The following is a 20851-nucleotide window of genomic DNA, read 5'->3' on the forward strand; positions in this document are numbered from 1 at the left end:
CCCAATGTTGGTTACGCTTGGAAAAGGCCACAGAAATGCGCCACTCCATAAAGGTTAAAACTTTATAGCAGACAAAAGCAAGCGGCAGACAAATGGCCAACTTTTTCTACCTACAATTTCCCTTGTTTGGTTTCATTTTTTTGTGAAAAGCCTGTCTTTTTAGTCTATGGGCACAGGAGCGAAGGGGGCAAAAGGACCAGAGCCCAAACACGAAGACAGTTTAATGGGCTTTGACAACAAAAACATAAAAATTTAACTGACATAGACAAGCTCTGGCAGCGTTGCGAGAAAGAGATAAACACACATAATATTATTTATTTTCCCTTGAATGTGTTGTTTGTGCATGAGAATTGTGTTTTGGTAATTTGTAAATCTCAATGTGGAATGCGGGAGATTGCTCATTTGGCTGGCATATTTCAAAGTAGGCAAATGGTTATCCATTATGGAGCATGTGTTTTTCGAGATGTTTGTACGGTTCATTTGGGACATTATTGATCGAAGGTTTTGGCAAAGAACTGAGCTTACATGAAGTGGAGAATTTTGAACGTGTGATTTATTATTAAGTATTTAGTTTGCAACAACCATATGAAAAAATGTAGGCTCTGTTTGCCATTTTAAACAAATAAAAACAGAATTAATGTGGTTTAAAAAACAAAGGTTAGAAACCAATTTGAAGTAATAAAATAAGTTACGAATTTAATTAATCTGGAATAAGAAATAAAATGACATGGATGAAGTGTGCAATTTTATTGATAATTTTAGTATTTCGTAAAACCTCTGGTCATAGTAAAATAAAACAATCAGTAGTTCATCATTTGTTTAAATTTGATTTGGTTAAATGGGGGAAAAATCGTTTTCTAAGCTTTTCAAATGTTTCTTATCGGTTCTAAAAATTAAAGTAGTTTAAGTGTAAGTGCTTGCAGTGAAAAGTGGCTGATATCTTGTGTTGGGAAAATCAATTTCATACCTTTTAAGCCATAATCGTAGACTGGCTTCCGCATAAACGAGTCGCGAGAGCTTTGTCCTTGGCTGTCTGCCTGCCAGTCTGTTGCTTACCATTTTTTGATAGAGCCTGTCTGTCAGTCGTCCTTTCTCCGCGCTTATCCCCCTCCCCTTCCCCCTGCCCGCTAACCCCCTCCTCTGGCCTTTGTCCTTTTCATTTTCTCTGTTTGTCTAGGCAGCCATTTTGACTGTTGTTAGTGTTGCTGGTGCGCTGTTTTTGTTTCTGCTGCTGCTACCGCATTTCTAATTGAATTGCTTGCTACGTAAACGTTGCCTCTGCCATTGCCATTGCCGGTGCTTCTGACACGAACAGGCTGCCTCCAGGACATCCAAGACCTGCCACACACATACACACACACACACACACAGTCACAGACAAACAGGCACACACACAGACACCCGCTCAGGGCCATAATCGAATTAGATAAGTTAATAACTTGATAAAAAGTTACAGCGTGTTGCTGCTGTTTGGCCTGTTTTTCCCTGGCTCTGTTGGGCGACCGTTTGTCATTCATTGTTTGTCAGTTGTCGCTGTCAATAAACGTCGAAATGAAGTTGCCAAACAAAATTTGTTCGAAAAAATCGAGGGATATAAACATTGAATTTGCAAGTTTTTGTGTTGCTGGCGGATTGGTCCAAAAATAGTCATAAACCTTAACAGACCTATTTTTGGTTACACGGAGAAAAATGTTTAGATGATAAAATAATAGATGTTTTTATGTTTTTTAGAAATCAAACGATATATAAATTTGTTTACTAAATGATAATGGTTACTGGATTCATATTGTAATACCTTAAATGTATATCATTTGAACATGAAAAAATTAATGTTTAAATAAAGGAAAGGGTTTGCTTTTAAAATTACGATAAAATCTGCCTAAAAACACGTTTGCTTACCCCCATTTTTGAAATGCTATCTCTCTCTGTATATAAAAAAGGGAAAAATAACACATAAAACCCTACGGCCTAAGGCCCGAAAACATCAACAAGGAAATAATCATGCAGAGAAAGCAACAAACCGGCAGGCAAGATGAGAAATCAGAAGGGAAAATGTGGCGGGAATTATTCCCTGAATTATTGGCCTCGTTATGGCAGGGGCGTGGCATAATTTACGAGCCATCACCTCGTCCCGAACCCCTACCGCAATGTCCTTATCGATTTTGTTGCCCAATTTATGCAGAATGTCTGCGGATATCTGCCCGGCGGACATATGGCTTTAAGGAACGTGATGAGGCTGGCCAAAACTTCAGAAACCGCCGAATGGCGGTGGAGGTGCTGGTGGCTTAAAGCCCTTGATCAGGTTGTGGCCAAGAAACGAGCCACTGGCACTAGACTGACACTAATCAGTTCACAGCACATTGACCCACTTTGCCGCCAGGGAACGAGGCGTACGTCCATCAGATGTAAACACACAGCACAGCTGAAAGGGGAGACGCCTTTTGGACAGGCATCGCCGTGGGCCAACGGTGCGTATGCAAACCAACCACACGAGAACCGTCAAGGCGGACCCCTCTGCCATACGGACTATGGACCGACCGTTGACAGCTCGCCAGTTGTCCAGCAGCGTGCTGCATTTTAATGAGTTTATTATGCCCATAATAGAGCAGGCAGCGTAGAAGCGGCGGAGTCGAGCCAAAGGAGCGAGCAAAGCAAACATATTTAGCCTGTTGGGCGATAAATTAAACAGCAAGGAACCAGCGCTCCACTGGGCAGCTCAAACTGGGACACATAATAATAATGATGTGTGCATAAGTGGACTATGCCCGCAGGGACTCTACTCCCCTGCTCCTTAAAGTCCCCAAAGTCGATACAGTAAAAGAAAGTCTTAAGTGGAAAAGTTGGCATCTTAATAACTAAAAAGAAAATAAATTTCCAGACTCAATATTAAGTTATCTTGAGCTGAAATCAAATAGTTTAAAAGGAAACATGTTTCAAAAAAATCAACCCTAAAATTTCTTATTTTAAATTTCTTTAAGAATTATTTATAATTATATTAAGTATTATATTTTCTCTTAACTTAACATTAGACTGTATTTAATGGCTTATTTTACTATCTTAAAGTTATTTTAAAAGTACCATATAATTTGTACCGTTTTGTTTCAAAAATAATTTTTTCAAGTGTATATTCCTGCTTAATGTCCTGCCCCAGGGTCCTGGCTAAACAATAAGCTCACCAGGCCTGTCTGACTACAATCGCTCCAGGGTGTTTCCTAAACTCATTAAAGTCAGAACGGAAACAAGCAAATCGCATTTAAAGGTGTTCCGGAACTCCGTTTTCCGAGAACTTCTGGAAAAGGTTAAAAAGGGAATAACAGATTTATTAAATTCAAAGAAAACTCAATACAAGCACAAATGACCGTGAATTTCATTTTTCTGGCCAGACAAAAGTAATATTTATGTATTGTACATAAAATACGCAGTAAAAGTGCGCGGGGAAAAGTAGGCCAAGTTTTTAATAAACACCCAACACGCAAAAGTTTTTTGGCACGCACTCACTCAGACCCCACACACATACTACACACATACACCCAAACTAACACACTTTCAAAAGAATATTTATATGATTACTCTGACGAACAAGTTTAGAGAGCAACAAAAGAACGTAACGAAGAATAGAATGGCAATTTGGGGACTGGGGTGTAACCTGCATATGTGACCGCGGTTGAGCGTCCGTGTGTGGCCCTAAGTACACTGAGAAAAATTTACACTTTGTCTGCTACCTACTATAGTTTAGATGAAAAAACACGATAATCAAATTAAGCTTTTCAATCCTTTTAAAAGGTCTTCAAACTAATGCCCTTAATGTCGTTTTTCGAGTTATATCCAACGGGCAATTAAATTACCTACTTTCAAATCTTTAATGATTTTAGTGGCAATCACAAATCACAATGTATTAAAATATACCAATTTGTATAGTAAAAAAAACTGTAAATTTAATATTTTAAAAATCTAGAAAGTTAGATTGCACATTTGACAAATCTTCTTTGATAACTACCTGAGGTAATTTTTTTGTGTATTATTTTTTTCTGCTTTATATCTGGTAGTAAAAAGTGGCCACGTCGTCGCGTTGCCTTATTAAATTAGTGAGCGCACTCAACTCAAGCTGGAAAGCAGCTGAAACGGAAGTCTGGCATATACAACTTTTTCAATTTCCTGCGGCGTGTGTATGTGTGTGTGTGTTTGGTGTGTGCGTTTGAGTAACGTGTGATACCACACCATTTTTAGTGGCATTTAGCAACCGCTGTAGAGCTTAACATCGGGGCCAAGCCCCTCCGATTACCGCTGTGGTTGCTTCCAGGTCAGCTAGTCGTCCTCGGGCTTATCCAGTGCCGCGTTTGGCTTAGCTAAATCAAAAAACCCCCAAGCTGCCAGCTTGCTAATATAGCAACGGAAATGCTGACCAGCTCACCAAGCTACCGATCCCCCACTTTTGCAGGTAGCAACCTCGCTTACACATATTTTATCTCATTTATTTCTGGTAATTTACTTTGATTCATCGATTTTGTAATATATACGTGGTGTGGGCTAAGGTTGAGCTGGGGAAACACGGTTTTATTACACTAACTGTGGGTAGTGTACCACTTTTACGATGTTTGTTATGCACTAGGGAGCATCGTGTTTACACCCAAAAATGGTCTTAAAGTTTCTGGGAAAGCGAACGAGTTGAAAGTAAAAGTTTTTCAAGTTTAAAGCCTTGGAAATTTGCTGAACTAAAGTGTGAAACTTTCTAAAAAACTTTCTTTCCTTCTGCTTATATTATTTCTATTTTATGCATAAATGATTATAAACTTGTAAACTAGCTAATCAGTTAACATGGCCTTTTATCAACTTATAATTTTTCTGTTGATGTTACTTCAATGAGGGTATTAGAAACCACTTCTTCATCCACTTCCCAGTACATTTTCAGTCTCTTTGATATATCTATTGGATGTTGTATTTTATTTGGCCCAGGCAATGCATCAAAATGTTTCTTTCCTCCCGTGTTTGTGTGTATTTGCTGTGTCGAAATCTGATTGAGTTATTGAGCTAAAATTTACTGGAGCTTCCAGAGCTTTGTTGTTGCTCGCAATTGTTAACATCACAATCGTAATAATAATCGTATATTTTTATGCGGCAGATAGAAGTCTGGAGTCCATAAAAAGCCAGCAACGGATTAGGTTTTATTCGCAGGTCGGAGGCCCTTTCCAGAAAGGCTTTAATGCGATTTGTACACATTAATCATACGCCATGATGCACAGTACTGAAAGCAATAACAAGGATTTATACTAATAATATTTGTTGGGCGGATGTTGGGAAAACTTATGACGGTTATTTGTGAAAGTGTGGCAGACAATGAAATCGAATTTCATTAAAATTAGCAGAAGCGACTAGAACAAGGACACGACTCTTATTGGATGCTCGAATCAATGACCGAAACAAAAACGGGCGCGCCATTAACAAAAGCAAATGCGAAGAACTTGGTTGAAGGTAAAAACAATCGATAGGGGAGAAGTGAACAACATCTTTCCCAAAGGGCGATTCCATTGACAATTTGCCAGAGCGCAGGACTCTGAAGTTTTTGGCACCTGATTGGGGGGGGGAGTCCGAAAGACATGTGTCGGAGGGCCTTCCAGCGCTGGCTTTATTGTTTGCAATTTGTTTTTAGCTGCCCAAACAGAACTTTATTTTTATGGCTCAACCTGAGGCTAGGACACGCCCTTTCTGCCCACACCGGAGGCTAAAAATATCCAAGACGTGCCGCTCTATTTATAGCCCTCGGCATATAGGCGACCGTAACACACTTGGTGGCAACAACTAATACCGTTTGCCATAACCGGGAAATCGTGGATGAATCGTATTGACATTAAGCTGCCACAAATTGCTTTTCTGCGGCGCCAACTCCTTTCAGCTTGCCACACCTCAACCATGTTGATTTTTTGGGCCTGGTCATGTGGGGGCATTTCTTTTATTTTCCAGGCATTCGTCTGTGGCTTATCGAGGAATTTACATAACGAAAAATGAAATTTTCAAATTATAACAAATTGAATTTTCCTAAAGCGTGGCAAACACACAAAACAAGTATGAAAGAGAAAGCCGGCTAAAGAGAATAGCCAACAAAGGAAGGCACAAGAAGCTGATCTAGATATTGACATATGCCATAGGCCTGCAAAGGCAAAAGTAAAACAGGTGGAATGGAAAATGTCTAAGAGGATTTACCAAGGGATTTCTCCGGCCTTAGTTTAGTAAGAGAAATTGGCATACTACTAAAATTATTATATATTTTTTTTTTTAAGGGAAGTTCAACTCTGGATACTTTAAGCAAAAAGGTATTTCGAATATTTTTAATTATAGTTATTTTGTTTGGAAAAAATGTGTTATTTAAAAATTCCAAAAGTTTTTTCTCTTTTCTTTTTTAAACTTTTATCCAAATGAACCTGATCTAGAAAAACTACTCCTTGAAACCTTAAACGCTGTAATTCCAATCTGTTCTCCAGTTCAATGATTCCGCAATCGCTTGTTCCCTGGAGTCCCGAACCAGTTCCAATCGGATGCATTCCGAGTCCATGTATCCCTGTATCCCTGTTTCCTTGTAGACCAATCAGTCACCCGGCTACGTGTTCAGCCCAGGAATCCGACTTGGCATCACATTGGCGGCACATTGTGTTGTCTTTGGATCGGCGGACGCCATTTCTTTTCCGTCTGTTCGACAGCTTCAACTTGCATGGAATGCCCGTGTTTTTTTTGTATTTATGCGTTGATGTTTTACGTGCCCGAAATGCCAAAAGCCCGACCATCCGGCTGCTACAATATGTATGTGCGAATGTTGCCCGGCCGTATGTGCGATGATTGTACGTGAAAAGTTTGTATTGTGTGAATGCTGGCTCAGGCGGAGTGCGAGAGGTAACTCGGTTAGATGTTGCCGAAAATGTATGTACGACCCTGGAAAAAGGGTTAGCATGGCAAATGAATTTATGTGGTTTTTCTGTTTCTCCTTTTTTCGGCTTGGTTAACATTCATATTTGTATTCGATTCCATTCGTCAAATGCAGAAAGTGAATTTAGTGTTTTGTGGCTTCGCATTCTTTTTTTTCCCATTTCCCGATTTTCCGATTTCCGTTCTCCGGTTTCGCCGTCGTTTTCAGTGTTATTAAAGCATGGCAAAATATTGACGCAACCATTAACAAAAGCTTTTAGTGCAAATACAGCTGGCTGTGGCACATGGCCATCGGCGATGGCAATGGCGATGGCGATGGCATCGTCGAAAAGGCAGGCCAGCAAAAGAACGGTCGTCACTTTGACAGTCCTGTCGCTTTGGAGCGTGGCTTTGTGTGCCGCGCTGCGTTGCACATTTCCATTTGCATTGTTGCTGCGGCTCCTCCTCAATGGCCCCGAAAAACCCCCAGGATTCAGGATCAGAGGAGCAGATGGTCAACGGGCTATCTGTTTTAGCCACCTTGCAGGTTGGCTGTTCTGCAGGGCTTCTTCTCCCGTTCCACATTCGCTTTGGCATGTGCAATTGCCTGGCCCAACAGCAACATCCATAGCAGCAACACAAAAAGCAGCAAAATCCACAGCAGCAGCAACAGCAACACGCATTGTTGGCGTGCATTCGTGTTTGGTGTCATGGCAGCTCTGCCTGTGGCTTTGATTTGACTTTCAGTTGCCAATTCAAAACGCTTCTCACCAAGGACAACTAGTTTTAAATCCGGACTCTGACAGCATTGTGATGAGAACATTAAAAAGATATTCAGACAGCACAGCTTGACCAACTATATTCACAGAGCAAGCTCTTGTTGATGCTTGATTTGATTTGGGAAAGTAAATTAATTAACTGACTTAAATTGATTATCGGTGTTTTCCAATTCCTTGAGCCGATTTTCGTCCATCGCTTTAATGTGTGAAGATGCAGTGATTCGAACTGTTTTTCTTACTTTTCGTTTAATCGAAAGAAAAGCAATTACCTATGACAGTTTTCGAAATTCTTGATTTGGTTTAGTTAAATTGCTTGAAAGATAAACCTGTTTTTGTATGGCGATTTTTAAAAGTCTAAAGAATGCACAAATAAATATTTGGAAATGTGAATAATTCGATAATGTTTCAAGAGTCAATCTTTTTTTTTTTATCTGTGCAACACAAAACCCCTTACTTTTGACTTTAAAATATGTTTTTTTATTTAATCTTTGGTTTTCACAGAAATGAAATGGTCTTAAATTGATTGCATTAATAATTTTCTTCAATAGATTTAAAATTGAAAATCTAAATCATAATGAAAATGAATAAATCTCTATTGTTTGAATATTTCAAAAGAGCAATTTGCCTTATGAAATCCAATTCCTTTTCATGCCCATTAGAACAAGATTAAATTTCGAATGGAGATGAATTCATTTACGGTACGTTCAAAATTTATGATTTAATTTTGCCCAATTGTTTTAAAGTGGCACGCTGGAAGCCTAATGGAAATGAATAAATCTCTATTGCCTGGGAATTTGGTTGGGCATTTAAACAATTTTCCGTCGCCCTAGTCAAACGTCCAATCGTCAAATCACCAAATTCCAATCTCGCCAATCCCCCAATCACATTCCACACTACCTTTTCCTATTAAGGCAATCAAACATGAAGTCCTGAAAGCAGAACCCCCACTCTAAAACAGGCAAACACAATTAATGGGATAAAAAAAGAACTCGAACTGGAGTCGCGCACTCTAATTTACTTTATTTTTGGACACGAATGGCGGACCAAGCTAAGTGCGTGGACTCAGAAAACGGAAACGGATACTCATGCAACGAAAGCGGAAATGTTACTCCGACGACAACGACTGAGACGGTGTGTGTGTGAGTGGGTGTGTGTGTGTGTGTTTATGGGTGCCGGGATAAAAAAGGGACGAAAATAACACCCACGAAAACGGATATACAGACAGGGTCGAGTCGTGTCGAGCGGAGCATTTCTAGCATTAAATTTATGTACATGTCATTGAGGGCGTATACGTAACGTTCTCGAGGGCCCACCGTATTTTTGGACGGTTTTTCCCTGGCAGTCTGCCTGGGTGCCCATAAAGTGTTGGAAATTCCTTACCTGTATCTTGTATCTCGGCACAACCTGATGGCTTGGCTTAAAAAATATTTGCTGCTGCGCCGCGCCTTAAATCCACACAAATTAAGCCCTAAATTAGAAAGCCATCACTTGAAGTAATTGCCGGCCGATTTTTATGCTTTATATCTTGGTTTTTATCTTTGCAGTCGCAGCATTAGAGGACGTGCCCGGCATGCCAACATGATGTAGTAGGCAAGGATTCCCCCAGCAAGGACACCGCCATAACAACACGACACAGGCTGTTGCGCTGATGATGCCCCATTTCTATTGCCATCGACTTGTTTGCGCCTGCGGTATGTGTTTAAAATTTCATTTTTATCCCTCTGTTTTTATTTCTCATTTAATGTCCTTTCTCGTCCTGTTGGAGAAGCCCACCGAACCACTGCAGTTTCCGGCTGTCCCGCATGAAACTTTAATTTATTTTTGCATAATTTTCAAGGTGTGTGTGTGTCTGCTGAAAAATGTTCATTAAACACCCCCGGGAATGTGTCTGTTCTCCTCTTAACTGTTTTTGTTTTAAATTGAGGTAGCCACCGCTTGGGTGCGATGCTCCCCGGGATTTTAGTCCTCTGTGGATGTGAGCCAGTGACACCAATTATGCATAATTTTCGTGGCAGACCCTGGACGAAAAGTGTGCAAACAACAATAACAACTTTATTAATCATGCATAACGTTAGCCGAGGCAGATAATAAACACCAAAGTTGTCGTTATTATTTTGATTGCTGGCAATGGACAGGAAAATGACAAAGTCTGGTAGAATTATTTCATTAGAGAGGGAAATTAAAAGATTAACGTTATTTTTTTTTATTTCAAAAATATTATTTTCTGTTCCTATGTTTATGTCGTCTATTAAAATTTAACTTTTTCCTAACTTAATTACTACATAGCTTGTTGGAAATAATTACCATTTTATTGAATGTTTAAAAAACCATAATGTTTAACGTTATAATTTTTAATAAATAAATGGAATATTGGCAGAATGAAAGTTGAAAAGCATAAGATACAATAAATTCTTTAATGGTTATACAAGTAATTTTAAGTTTCTGGATGACTTTCATCACTTAACAATTGTTTTAAATAATAATTATCTTAAATTGTAATAAATAAAACTTATATCCTCTGCAACAGTTTCAAATCAAAAAAAAAAAAAAAACAGTGATTTAAATTGTTTTCCGTTTCTCTACAATAATAATTATTTCACCAAGAGAATATCCAATAAATTCTTTTGAAATGAAATTCATTTTAAAATGATTGTTTCGTTTATTCTATTTACAATTTTTTTCTCTATAGTCCTTTCGTTTTTTCGACATGCGTCATTAAAACAACACCTAGACCTCGTTTACTCTGTGGGCTTTTGCGTTGTGTTTATTATTATTTCCAACTGCCACGCCCACAAACAAACCATAACATGCACCACAAGAACGCCCCCGAGTGGCACGTCATTCCTCATCCCGCCCAGAATGATACAATTTTTTCCCTGGTCAGACCGCAGTTTTAATGCCTTTTTCATTGTCTTTTCATTGTCATCGTCATTGTCGGGCCCATGTCTCTGGTCACGCCCCCAATGGTTGGCCACTGGGTTCTTTTGCATACTTGGAGGTGGTAGTGGTGGGGGATCGAGGGACTCGAGGGACTCCACTTCGCCAGAGACTGAGTGGCTCGGGCAAATTGACGTCATGTCATCAATCAATCTTGCTGCAGAGCTGCGAACCGCACGCCAACGCATCATCACAGTTTGCCTTTTCTTTTCATACTCATACCCCCGACAAGCTGTGAATTTTTTACTCTTAATGTCGTGTTCGGCACAAATCCAAGTTTACTCGGGCAATTTCAATTTACTTTAGAATTCTTTTTCACTTGGACCATTTTCATTATGCAAGGGGAATAGGGATAGCTTTTAACTGCAGTCCGCCAGTGCGGTTTGATTTATGTTTTTTTAATGAGCCCATGCTGTTTTAGCTATTGTCTGCCCAAGCGTAAAACGCAGGCAAATTTTAGACCTTCAAGTGGTCTCTTTGAGAAAGGAGAAGGACAAAGGGTTCAAGGCCAAAGCATTGACCTTTGTTTGCTACAATAAATATTCAGAGAGCGTTTGGTGGGGAAAGAAAATAACAAATAGCAAACGAATTGCGTTGGGGAGTTGTTATACTTTAATTGCGTTGGAGGACTCGGCAATCGTGGCGTATACGTTATGCATGTGACCAGGAGAAATTGTCGCTGCTAATTTGCCATTTAACATGGCTCCCTATATACCACACCCTTATTCTGTTGCGCTGTTTTATTGCTCGGTTATTTTAATTAAAAACTTTGCTCAGCCGACAGTAGCAATTGCTCCCCCTCTGTTGCTCCTTAACCCATTTTGCCTGCCTACTCAGCAACTTTCCATCGGCTTTGGCTCGAAGTTTTCTGCGCATTTTGGCAGCCTCGAGCAGCGTGTGGCATCCAGACAATAATGCTGTCGGGACAAGAGCTACTTTCTGCGCGAATCTTCTTTGTCTTCGGCTTGTTCCCCCTGAACAACCACCAGCGCCCTCGCTTGAGCGTCTTTTGCTATTTTTACGCCGCTAAGCCGCCATTAAAGCCATATGCAAAATATGGCCACGTTAAGATGTGCAAACGTCTGTGGGATAGGCGGCACAATCTTGTTGCCTTTTTTTATTTATTTGTTCACTGCTCTTATGTCACCTTGTTGATGATGTTGACGACATTCGAAAAACAAAAGCGCAAAGCGGCGGTCCTAATCCCGCTTAACGTTCTGTTGCCATCGCCGTGGCAACCGAATGCCATCAGGCATTTCGTCACATAAAAATACAGAATAATGAAAAATGTATATGAGGGCGGACGACAAAAAAAAGAAAGGGTCCTTAACGAAAACAAATCATAAAAAAGAAAGAAATGAAATACAGATTACTTGGGCACGGACCAAGCCCCGTTTTAAGCGGAATTTCGAAGCCAATCGGCTAATGGTTTTGTCGCAGAAATGGTAGCGCAAATTTTAACAAGAGCATTACAGTCTTAAATTCTGGGAAATCAAATTTAAAACAAATCAAGCAAACAAGGCAATAGACAAGGTATTTTATCTTTTAATGCCCGATAGTAAAGGAAATAATAGGTTAAAACAAAACCCATTAAACTTAACTCTCTTTGAGTTTCAAAATATTTTTCATTTCAAAACATTTTTAAAGTTTGTAAGGTAAAATTAGATGATTTAAATAGTTTCCCACTCTGAAATGTAAGCCAAACATTGTTTTGAAACGCGTTTCCTATTTAAGCCAAGCTGGAATGCACCTGACCTTAACGTAAATTCCGTGTTGTATGCAAAAATACCATCCTGTACTTTTGCAGAGCAACTGGCCCTAGCATGTTTTAATTACCGAGCATTTAAGCAAACAAAAGCGGGAATATGCAGTACAAAAATACATTTTCATTGCCGCCCAGAATGTGTGCATTGCGCATACGCCGCGTATGCCGGCGAAGTCCGTAAATAAGCTGCGGCGCCCTTAATTGCAGACTTTGTAAAAGGGGAGATGCGAAGAGGAGGAGGGTGAAACACAAAGCGCAATGAAAGCAAACAATAAACCCGGTCGGCATAAAGGCCAATGGAGAAAAATACTGAACATAACAGAAGCTGAAAAGCAATTTTTATGATGGTCCTCTGCTAACCCAGTAAAAATGAACTTAAAGCCGAGCGAGAGCCAACGAGTTGGAAACATTGAACGTCTGGCAGAACCATAACCCATCTTCGTCTCATCCCCACAGTCTACCACGCCCCTTTCCGCCTCCGTCTCTGCCGCCACCCGAGAAGATGTTGTGCATTGAGCCGTTTTGGATTTACTTGTAATTTGCAACAATGTTGAGCTCTGAAAGCTGCTGTTGCAACGTCTTCGTTGGCCCCCGCCTTTGTTGTTTGCTGTTTGACATGTCAGAGCCAAACAAAGAAGTACACACATACGCCACGTTGTTCGGGGAGTTTTCCATCCATCGGAGCCATTAGCACTCCCCGTGGCTTTGATTGGCGTCAAAAAACGCATCAAACGATGGCAAAGGCAAGGTGACTTTCAAGTTCAGCGATCACAGCCAAGAGGTAAGGGAAAGTTAAAAGCAAGAGGTATGTTCGCAGGTTTTAAGGCTTTAACGACCAGTTATATCGAAATACAATGAAACATCTGAAAATCTCTAACAGACAAAAAAAAAAGAATAACGTTTAAACTACGAAACTTAAATTGCAATTAACACAAAACCTTAAAATAAATCAGAATTTCTTAAACAATGTTGAATAGTAACATAGTTAATTGAAAATATAAAGATAAATATATATATATATATATATATATTATAAATAATATAAAGAAATCCGTAGTAATCTCATAAAAATGTATATATAATGGAAGCAGGCCTGGCCAGTAGCTCGCAGTATTCTGCCAATCCATGCATTAATTAACAGCATAAAGAGTTGATCGAAAGTTTGTACTTAGTTTTGGGCGAAAACAAGTACCAACAACAGGCGCAATTTGGCCATCGATTTTAAATAAGCCAGACATGCTTGGAATTTGCAATTAAAGCGGCCAAAGACTCTGTGGTGGGGGTGTTTGAGCGGCAGCCACTTTGAAATTGTTGCAATGTCGAAGGCGACAATTAAACGTTCACTCGGCCTGTGTGTCTCACCCACTTGGTGGCTGGCCACGCTTCACAATTAGGCCAAATAACACGCACTCACACACACACATCCTCCCATACAAAGCACATTAATTATGCATGCGAGTGTGTGTGACGCGCCTCCAATTTCCTGTGCGACATTCCTTATTGCCGAAAACATTTTTGCGCCACCGCAAATATAGTCTCCGAACGGATCTGGTGTCTTTTGAGAGTGTGAGGACAGAGAAAGATTTTAAGGGTATTGTTTCAAGTCATACAATAGTATTTTCATCTTAATCCGACGAAAATTTCATAAAAAGATAATTTAAATCAAAAATGTCTTCAACTTTTAAAGAATTTTAAAATAAGTTACTACATTTTTTCTATTAATGAATTTATTTATTTATTTGTTAACCATTTTATATTTGAAGTAAATATTACGAAATTTAGAAGTAAAACATTTTTCAAAGAACATATTTTAAAACATGAAAAACATATATTTTTGTGCCAGTAAAATGTCTTTTTTAAAATATTTTGTAACTTATTCTGGATTTAAAATTACTTAAGGAATTTAATTCAAAAAAATTCAAAATTTTTCTTTTGTGTATAATTTGACAGAAAGCATATGGAGAGTTGTTCAAGACCTGCGTCTAATTAGGCAGCCTGGTTACGCCTCGCTGGGCGTATACGTAATTTGATAGTTTTAATTGGACATTCCATGGGGCCCATACATAATGGAGCAGGAGTGATAGAATCACCCGTTCATATGGAAATTTTGATTGGAATCCAAGCCATATTTAATTAGCTCTCTACTGGCGCAGAGTAAAACACCTTGCATTTAACTTTTGCCAAAGTTTTGGAGCACTTAAATCTCGAGTTAAGAGTCTTATGTTGATTTTCCTCCTTAGCTGGCTAATTAGAAGGATTCTCGAAATGACTTACCCTTGATATGGGAACTCTGCTGGCAAATTAATCAATGGGGATTTGTTGCAGCCGCCATAAATGCACCATTTTTGGAGTCAACCATTGTAATTAATAGCAGCTAATCCAGCAAGTTAATTGAATTTGTGTTGCATTTGCGCAAATTGCCCATACGTCCTGGTGTCCCTTGTGCGTAAGGCGTTTCGTGTATGTTTGTGTTCTTGTGCCCTGTTTGTGCTTTAACAAATTAAGCAATTTACCAGACAGCTGCACAAGGCAGGTGACCCTTCTAGGGCGCATTTATCAAAGGCAACTTCTCCTTCTTCAGGGCTTTCAGTTCGGCACTTTTGCATGTTCGGGCAACATTACTCATGGCCCCTTGGCCCATTGTGTCCTGGTCAGCTCGGCATCTTGTAGTGGCCCACACAAAAGGATCTCTGGTTTATTGCATTTGACAGAGAACTATAGATCTAGAGAACTAGAGTCTTTGCATTTCGGCCCGGCAACATGCTGACTACAAATTGCCAAAGCAAACAAAGAACGGCGAATGGAAACTGTGGATGGCGATGCACATGCTGCACTTTTGTGATTTATGGTGATGATGACGATGATGATGCCAATACCAATGGAGCGGAAAGACGAGAAATCCCTGTGGGCGGCCACTAAGTCCCATTCCCTGGTTTTGCGGTAGATGCAATTTTTTTGCATCATGTTTAACGGAATTCATGCTTATCGCATCAGCTTTCGGTTTCTATGGCTGCGTTATTGACACTCCCTACGCCAGAGAACACTATGCCACAGGTTCTATAGTACCTATAAAAAGTCTACCTTGTAAACACTTTGGTAGAAAAATAAAATATAAAGTATTGACTTAACTGTTTAACTGCTTTACGATAAAGCTACTTCATGTCATAAGAAAAACTTAACATTCATATGTTTAAAAGTAATTTTTTTTAATAAATAATTTATTTTAAGTTTTCAAATTATCATTATCTAAAAACCGTTTTTTTTTTAAGTAAATACAAAGTATATACACAATTTTGGTTCGGCCATTAAATAACATTGTAGCACAGTGTGGTAGCTAGTGGCAATTGTTAATGCTGTCATGGCCAAAATTATTACCATTATTGGTTCTTATTAACATGACTGGTTGCCAAAGTTGCCGGTGGCAATTAATTTATATTTGGTTACAATTGCTTCATGTTTTAGGCCGTTTCGCTCTCTGAATTTTGGATGGCAGCCCATGCGTAAAGTAATTTATGTTTTGCCACGCCCACGCACATAAAACGCTCAACTAAGGAAGATATTTGAATGCCGCACATTTGCTTGGCTTAGTTTTTAGGGCCGAAACCCCTGGCCATGGTTTTTGCCTTTTCAGATGTCGAATCTGGAATATCTGCCGCAATGTAAACGAGTTCTTTCTCTGCTTTTTTGACGGTTTGCTGGCTTTTCTTTCATTCCTTCCCTTTTTTTTGCAGATATTTAAAGCCACATATCATGTCGGGACAGGAGGGAAAATAAATTTTATGCCAGAGCATGCGTTGCCGTTTGTTGTTGAGCAGCTGCTTTGTCATTTTCACGTACCACCGTGCACCCTAAAATCCGCATTTCCACCACCATTACATCCTGAATTTCCCCCGCAACACATTCATCTGCCAGTTGGCTGGAAAAACTTGGCTTTCGCTAAAAAAAAAAAATGACATAAAGCGACATAATAATTTTGCCTTTGAAATTGCCTTACAATTGCTTTTTTTTTGTGTGTGCGCGAATTCCTTTCCCTTTGGGGATTCTCGTCTTTTTTTACCAATCTTATTTTTAGCTGTGGCTTTGTGATATTTTTTGCACAATATATGGTATATAAATGAACATTAAAATTTAAAACACCCTAAATTTAAATTTATATCCAAAAATATTTGGTTGTTCAAGGCAATCTTTAATAATATTTTCTTATGGGGAATTATAAACTTTTAAGCTTTGTTTAGCGTATCCCAAATTCTTCTTTGCCATTGTTAAGATTTTCTTTTTCAATTTTCCGCCTTCTATTTGGATTTCGCAACTTTTTGGTGTGCAACTTCCTACCGCAGAATTGTTTGCACAGGTGGGTGGGCACCCGAAATGCTTTTAAATTATGCGTGGTAACCAAATCAGCTCACAAAATGTGTCTAAAATTGACTTGAATGGTGAAACAGTCAGCCAGACCCTCGTCTCAGTTCATTTCGAGGCACAAAAAACGATAATTACTGCGAGTTGATGGAGAACGCTATGTTGTGACAGCTCTTCAGAATATTCGGGAAGTCACATTAGTGCAATACACATTTAATTTAGTTTTTTTCCCCGCTAGCTGGGAAAACTTTTCCAAACAAGGGTTGCTGTCGGCACACACAGTCGCACATACACACACACCCTCCTCATTGGCCCACATGTCGTATGCGCGACCATTAATAAAAACTAAATAGATTGAAGCAACAGCGAGAAGGAGCTGGCTCGTGGCCTTCCTTTATGGCATACATTAGAACACTGACAAAATAATTGGCCCAGGTTAAATTTTCTTAATTTAACATATAATGAGAGTAACAAAACTTTGAATCTAATAAAATCTTCTAGCAAATCATGAACCTTAAATTTAAAATTAAGTTTTCAATGTCAAAAGGAACAATAGAATAAAAATAAATCGGTTAAATAACATGCCATTTTGTGTTATTGTTTACCGCTGTGAGAAACAAAAGTTTTTAACGTTTATTTTATTACCATTTTCAATCTTAAGAAAACAAAATATTTTTTCTGTTTCGGGATTGCAAGCAAGAATAAACATTTAACTTAACAATTTTAAAAAACGGTTTTAAAAATAACGTTTTCTTAAGGCTTACTTCGTAAAGCAAAGTAAAATATCCAAGACATTTGTCAAGGATAAAAACAATTAAATCAAAAACTTTATATCTGAAATTTCTGTGTATATAACCCACCTACACACATGTTACTTTCTGCAGCCTGGCTTGGCCAGCGACTAATTAATCTTAATTAAAGTCTAAGTTAGCTGCGTATTTATACTTCCCGCACACACCCACACCCACACAAAACAAATACTTAGGTGGTGGGCAGCTGTTGCTATTGTGGCACCGCTTCCATTTCATTTAATTGCAATACATTTGTCTGTCGCTTAATGGCAAATTTACGTGCACCATATAAATCAAGTTTTGTGTGTCGGTTGATTTATTTTTAGCATTTTCCAAAGCAAAACAAAAACCAAATAAAACGAGCCACACATACAACAAGATCGCCAAAATGGTTTGCAAATTATTTTCGGAGTCCGCTAATTATGGCGCCACCAGTAAGTGGGATAACATGCGGAAGCTAAAGCTGACTAGAGAGAGAGAGAGGGGAATAGGTGCCGGAAAGGGAGGGGAATAGGTGGCGGAAAGAGAGGGAAATAGGTGGCACAGGGAGACAGAGAGTGAGCACCACGCATGAATGCGCTGATTTCGCCCACGAACGCAATGGCTTACACATCGCAATCATAGCTGTTTTGGCCATTGTTTTTGCTGGTTGCGAATTGTTTGCCAACTGTAGTTCCAGTTGCTATGACTGCTGGCCATTTAAGGACATTTCCTGACCCTGGCTCAGTCAGTCCCGCATTGCTTTTATGGCATTTAAAGCCACTCAGCACAGCACATAATACCATTCGTTGTACCCGAGAGTACTTAACTGCACTATTGTGAATTTAATCAGTTTTATTCTTATGAGGACAGTAAACAGGTTGACAGTTGTCAAGTATTTGGTTTGGGGCAAGCTTAACACCAGTTATTCGGTAATTTGTTATTGATCTCAATAAAATTTTATCATGACATTATCTGGATAGCTATGGGAGTAATGATTTCATTAAAAAGGGAGAAATTACTTTTGTATTCTGAAAAATAACATCTGTGGACTGAATTGTAAATATAGGTATTTATAATTAACAAAGTTGTTTATTTATTTTCTAATGTCTAAGAGCCTTCATCCGGCTATATTTCCATGGTGAATTTAGCGAACGGAAAGATGGACAACTAAGCCGGTCACGTTTGAATGGCTAGTGGAACCAGGACCAAAACTGGGGGTTCAATTTGCAATTTCATTTTCGCCTGCCGATTTGCTCATCCATAAATGGGAGTCAAACCTGTCAAACTAATTAATTAACTACTTTTCTGCTTGGTCCAGCGTTTATTTTTGGTCATATAATTATTATTATAAGTATCTTTGGGGGCTTATTTATGAACCAGGACAACTTAGGTAGCTGGGTATATGTTTGTGGCCCAATTATTCTAGCAGATCGATTAGCCATGAACCCAAAAATGGCTCATTAGGCTCAGCTGATTAAACGTTAATTAGGACAGCGGAATCGGGGCGTACTTCAAAAGAAATTTAATTAAGAGCCGTGCCTTTAAGTGAGCAAAAGGACTGTCCTCCAATCAATCGCTGTATAGATAGACATGGACTCAACCAATGCCTAAATGCAAACGCTTTTTTCCCCTCGATATTTGTACAGAATTTGGCTGAGCAAACAGGAGTTGGAGCGGCAAGTCAACAAAAGTGCTGACGAAACGAATCAAAGACAAATATAATGTTAGTGGGGTATTTGGGGAAAATCCAGGGGAATCAGAGCCAGGGAATCCCAGAATGCAGTGACTATAAAAGTGCCAAACAAGTTGGCTTAATTAATTTTTTGTTTGGCTCCGATGAATTTCCAGCGCTGCAAAGTATGCTACGGCTAAAAGGCAAATGAAGAGCCTCTCAACTGGCTTTTGTGTGTTGTAATTGCTTTCAATCTCTGAACACGAAAATGCTTACAAACATACATACACATACTATACATATAATTCCCCATCTTTGGCATCGGCTTAAGTCCGGGTTGGGAATTCAATTAATGCCAAAAATAGCAGAAAACAATTCTCCAGCGGATTGCAGAAGTTGTACCTTGAACAAACATTTCTCGTTTCCTTCTTATCCTTGCAGAGCCTTGATAAGCCAGAAAACAAAGTGAGAGTCTGGACCAATTTATAATCGGGCAAAAAGATAACGAATCGGGTAGGCAAAGCAAATCCCGGGCGCAACTTTCCAAGTGATTAATTTCACAAAAAGACGTCGAGCCAACAACTTGTGCCAATTACGCCAGCGATAAGAGAGCCAGATGCCGCCATGAGTTTCCTCAGCTCCATGCAGCAATATGTAACAAGTGGCATCTCGAGTTTGGGCCTGGGCAACCGACGTTTTTCGCTTTCGCGCCAGGAATCGAGTGAGCAGCAATCGGGCTCCTCCGGTGGCGTCGCACCTGGCGGCCACGTTTCCGCTCAGCAGCAGCACCAGCAGCTGCAGCAGCAGGCGTCGTTTCCGCAGCAGCAACTGCAACAGCAGCAGTCACTTCCGCAGCAGCAGCAGCAACAGCAGCAACACGGCCATGCCCCGCTGCAGCAACAGGCGAGCATTGGCAGCGGACTGGGACTGGGCGTCTACGGCACTCCGGCTCCGCCCACCGGCGTTGTGGCTGCCTCGGGGGCGCCACTACCTACCCCTCCGGCGGCGTGGTAATCGGCAACCCAAATGCCACCAATCCATTACTAGGTGAGTTACATTGTCAGGTTAAGCATTAAATTTAAATAAGTAATAGCAGCTAAAATTAAAATTAAAGTGGTGTCAAAAGCAATAAATCAGGTTCATCAGTATTTTAGCAAATTCTAAAAGTCTTAAAAATGTTCTCCTTGTAAAAGCCCACGCGTGATACACGCTTTGCCAAAGGTCAAGTTTTCACAGATAAAAAGAGAGGGTTGGCTGTAATCCAAAAACAGCCTTGCCCCTAATTAAGTTGCTAATGGAGTTTTCCGATGTGGTTTTCACTTTCAGGACATGTAGAGCAAACATTGAGGGAAATGCATACAAAAAATGTACGATTCACCTTTAAGTTGGCTCTGAGTTGACTTTCGTTTTCCATCAGTTGCCATACGTTGGCCCAAAACAATTTGTTTGCGTATGCGTGCCACAAAAATGGTAAACATGGAAAAGTTTATTGAATCCGCCAGACGTTATCGTCATCGGGTCTCAATATGAAAATTACATTACATGTCTTGCCAGCCACCAAATGTTCCCAAAGTTTCGCCTTCGCTGAATGTTTTTTAGGGCAACGTCTCTCGCATATGGATCAACAAATGTGCAGACAAAACCACCGCAATGGGGTGCCAGTTGGTTCTGGTGG

At 39.7% G+C, this 20851-nt stretch overlaps 1 protein-coding gene across 1 annotated transcript in view; it reads left to right on the forward strand.

Moving 5' to 3' along the window:
* Positions 1 to 20851, forward strand: part of LOC108146816 (BAI1-associated protein 3) — a 50979-nt gene that overhangs the window by 10553 nt on the left and 19575 nt on the right. Inside the window, 3 exon segments of the mRNA XM_017273007.2 lie at positions 9218 to 9364; positions 19618 to 20155; positions 20158 to 20223. Coding sequence (XP_017128496.2) covers positions 19801 to 20155; positions 20158 to 20223 — 421 coding nt within the window. The 5' untranslated portion in view covers positions 9218 to 9364; positions 19618 to 19800.

Source organism: Drosophila elegans, unplaced genomic scaffold, assembly GCF_018152505.1.
Source record: "Drosophila elegans isolate 14027-0461.03 unplaced genomic scaffold, ASM1815250v1 contig_208, whole genome shotgun sequence".
NCBI classification, from domain to species: Eukaryota; Metazoa; Arthropoda; class Insecta; order Diptera; family Drosophilidae; genus Drosophila; species Drosophila elegans.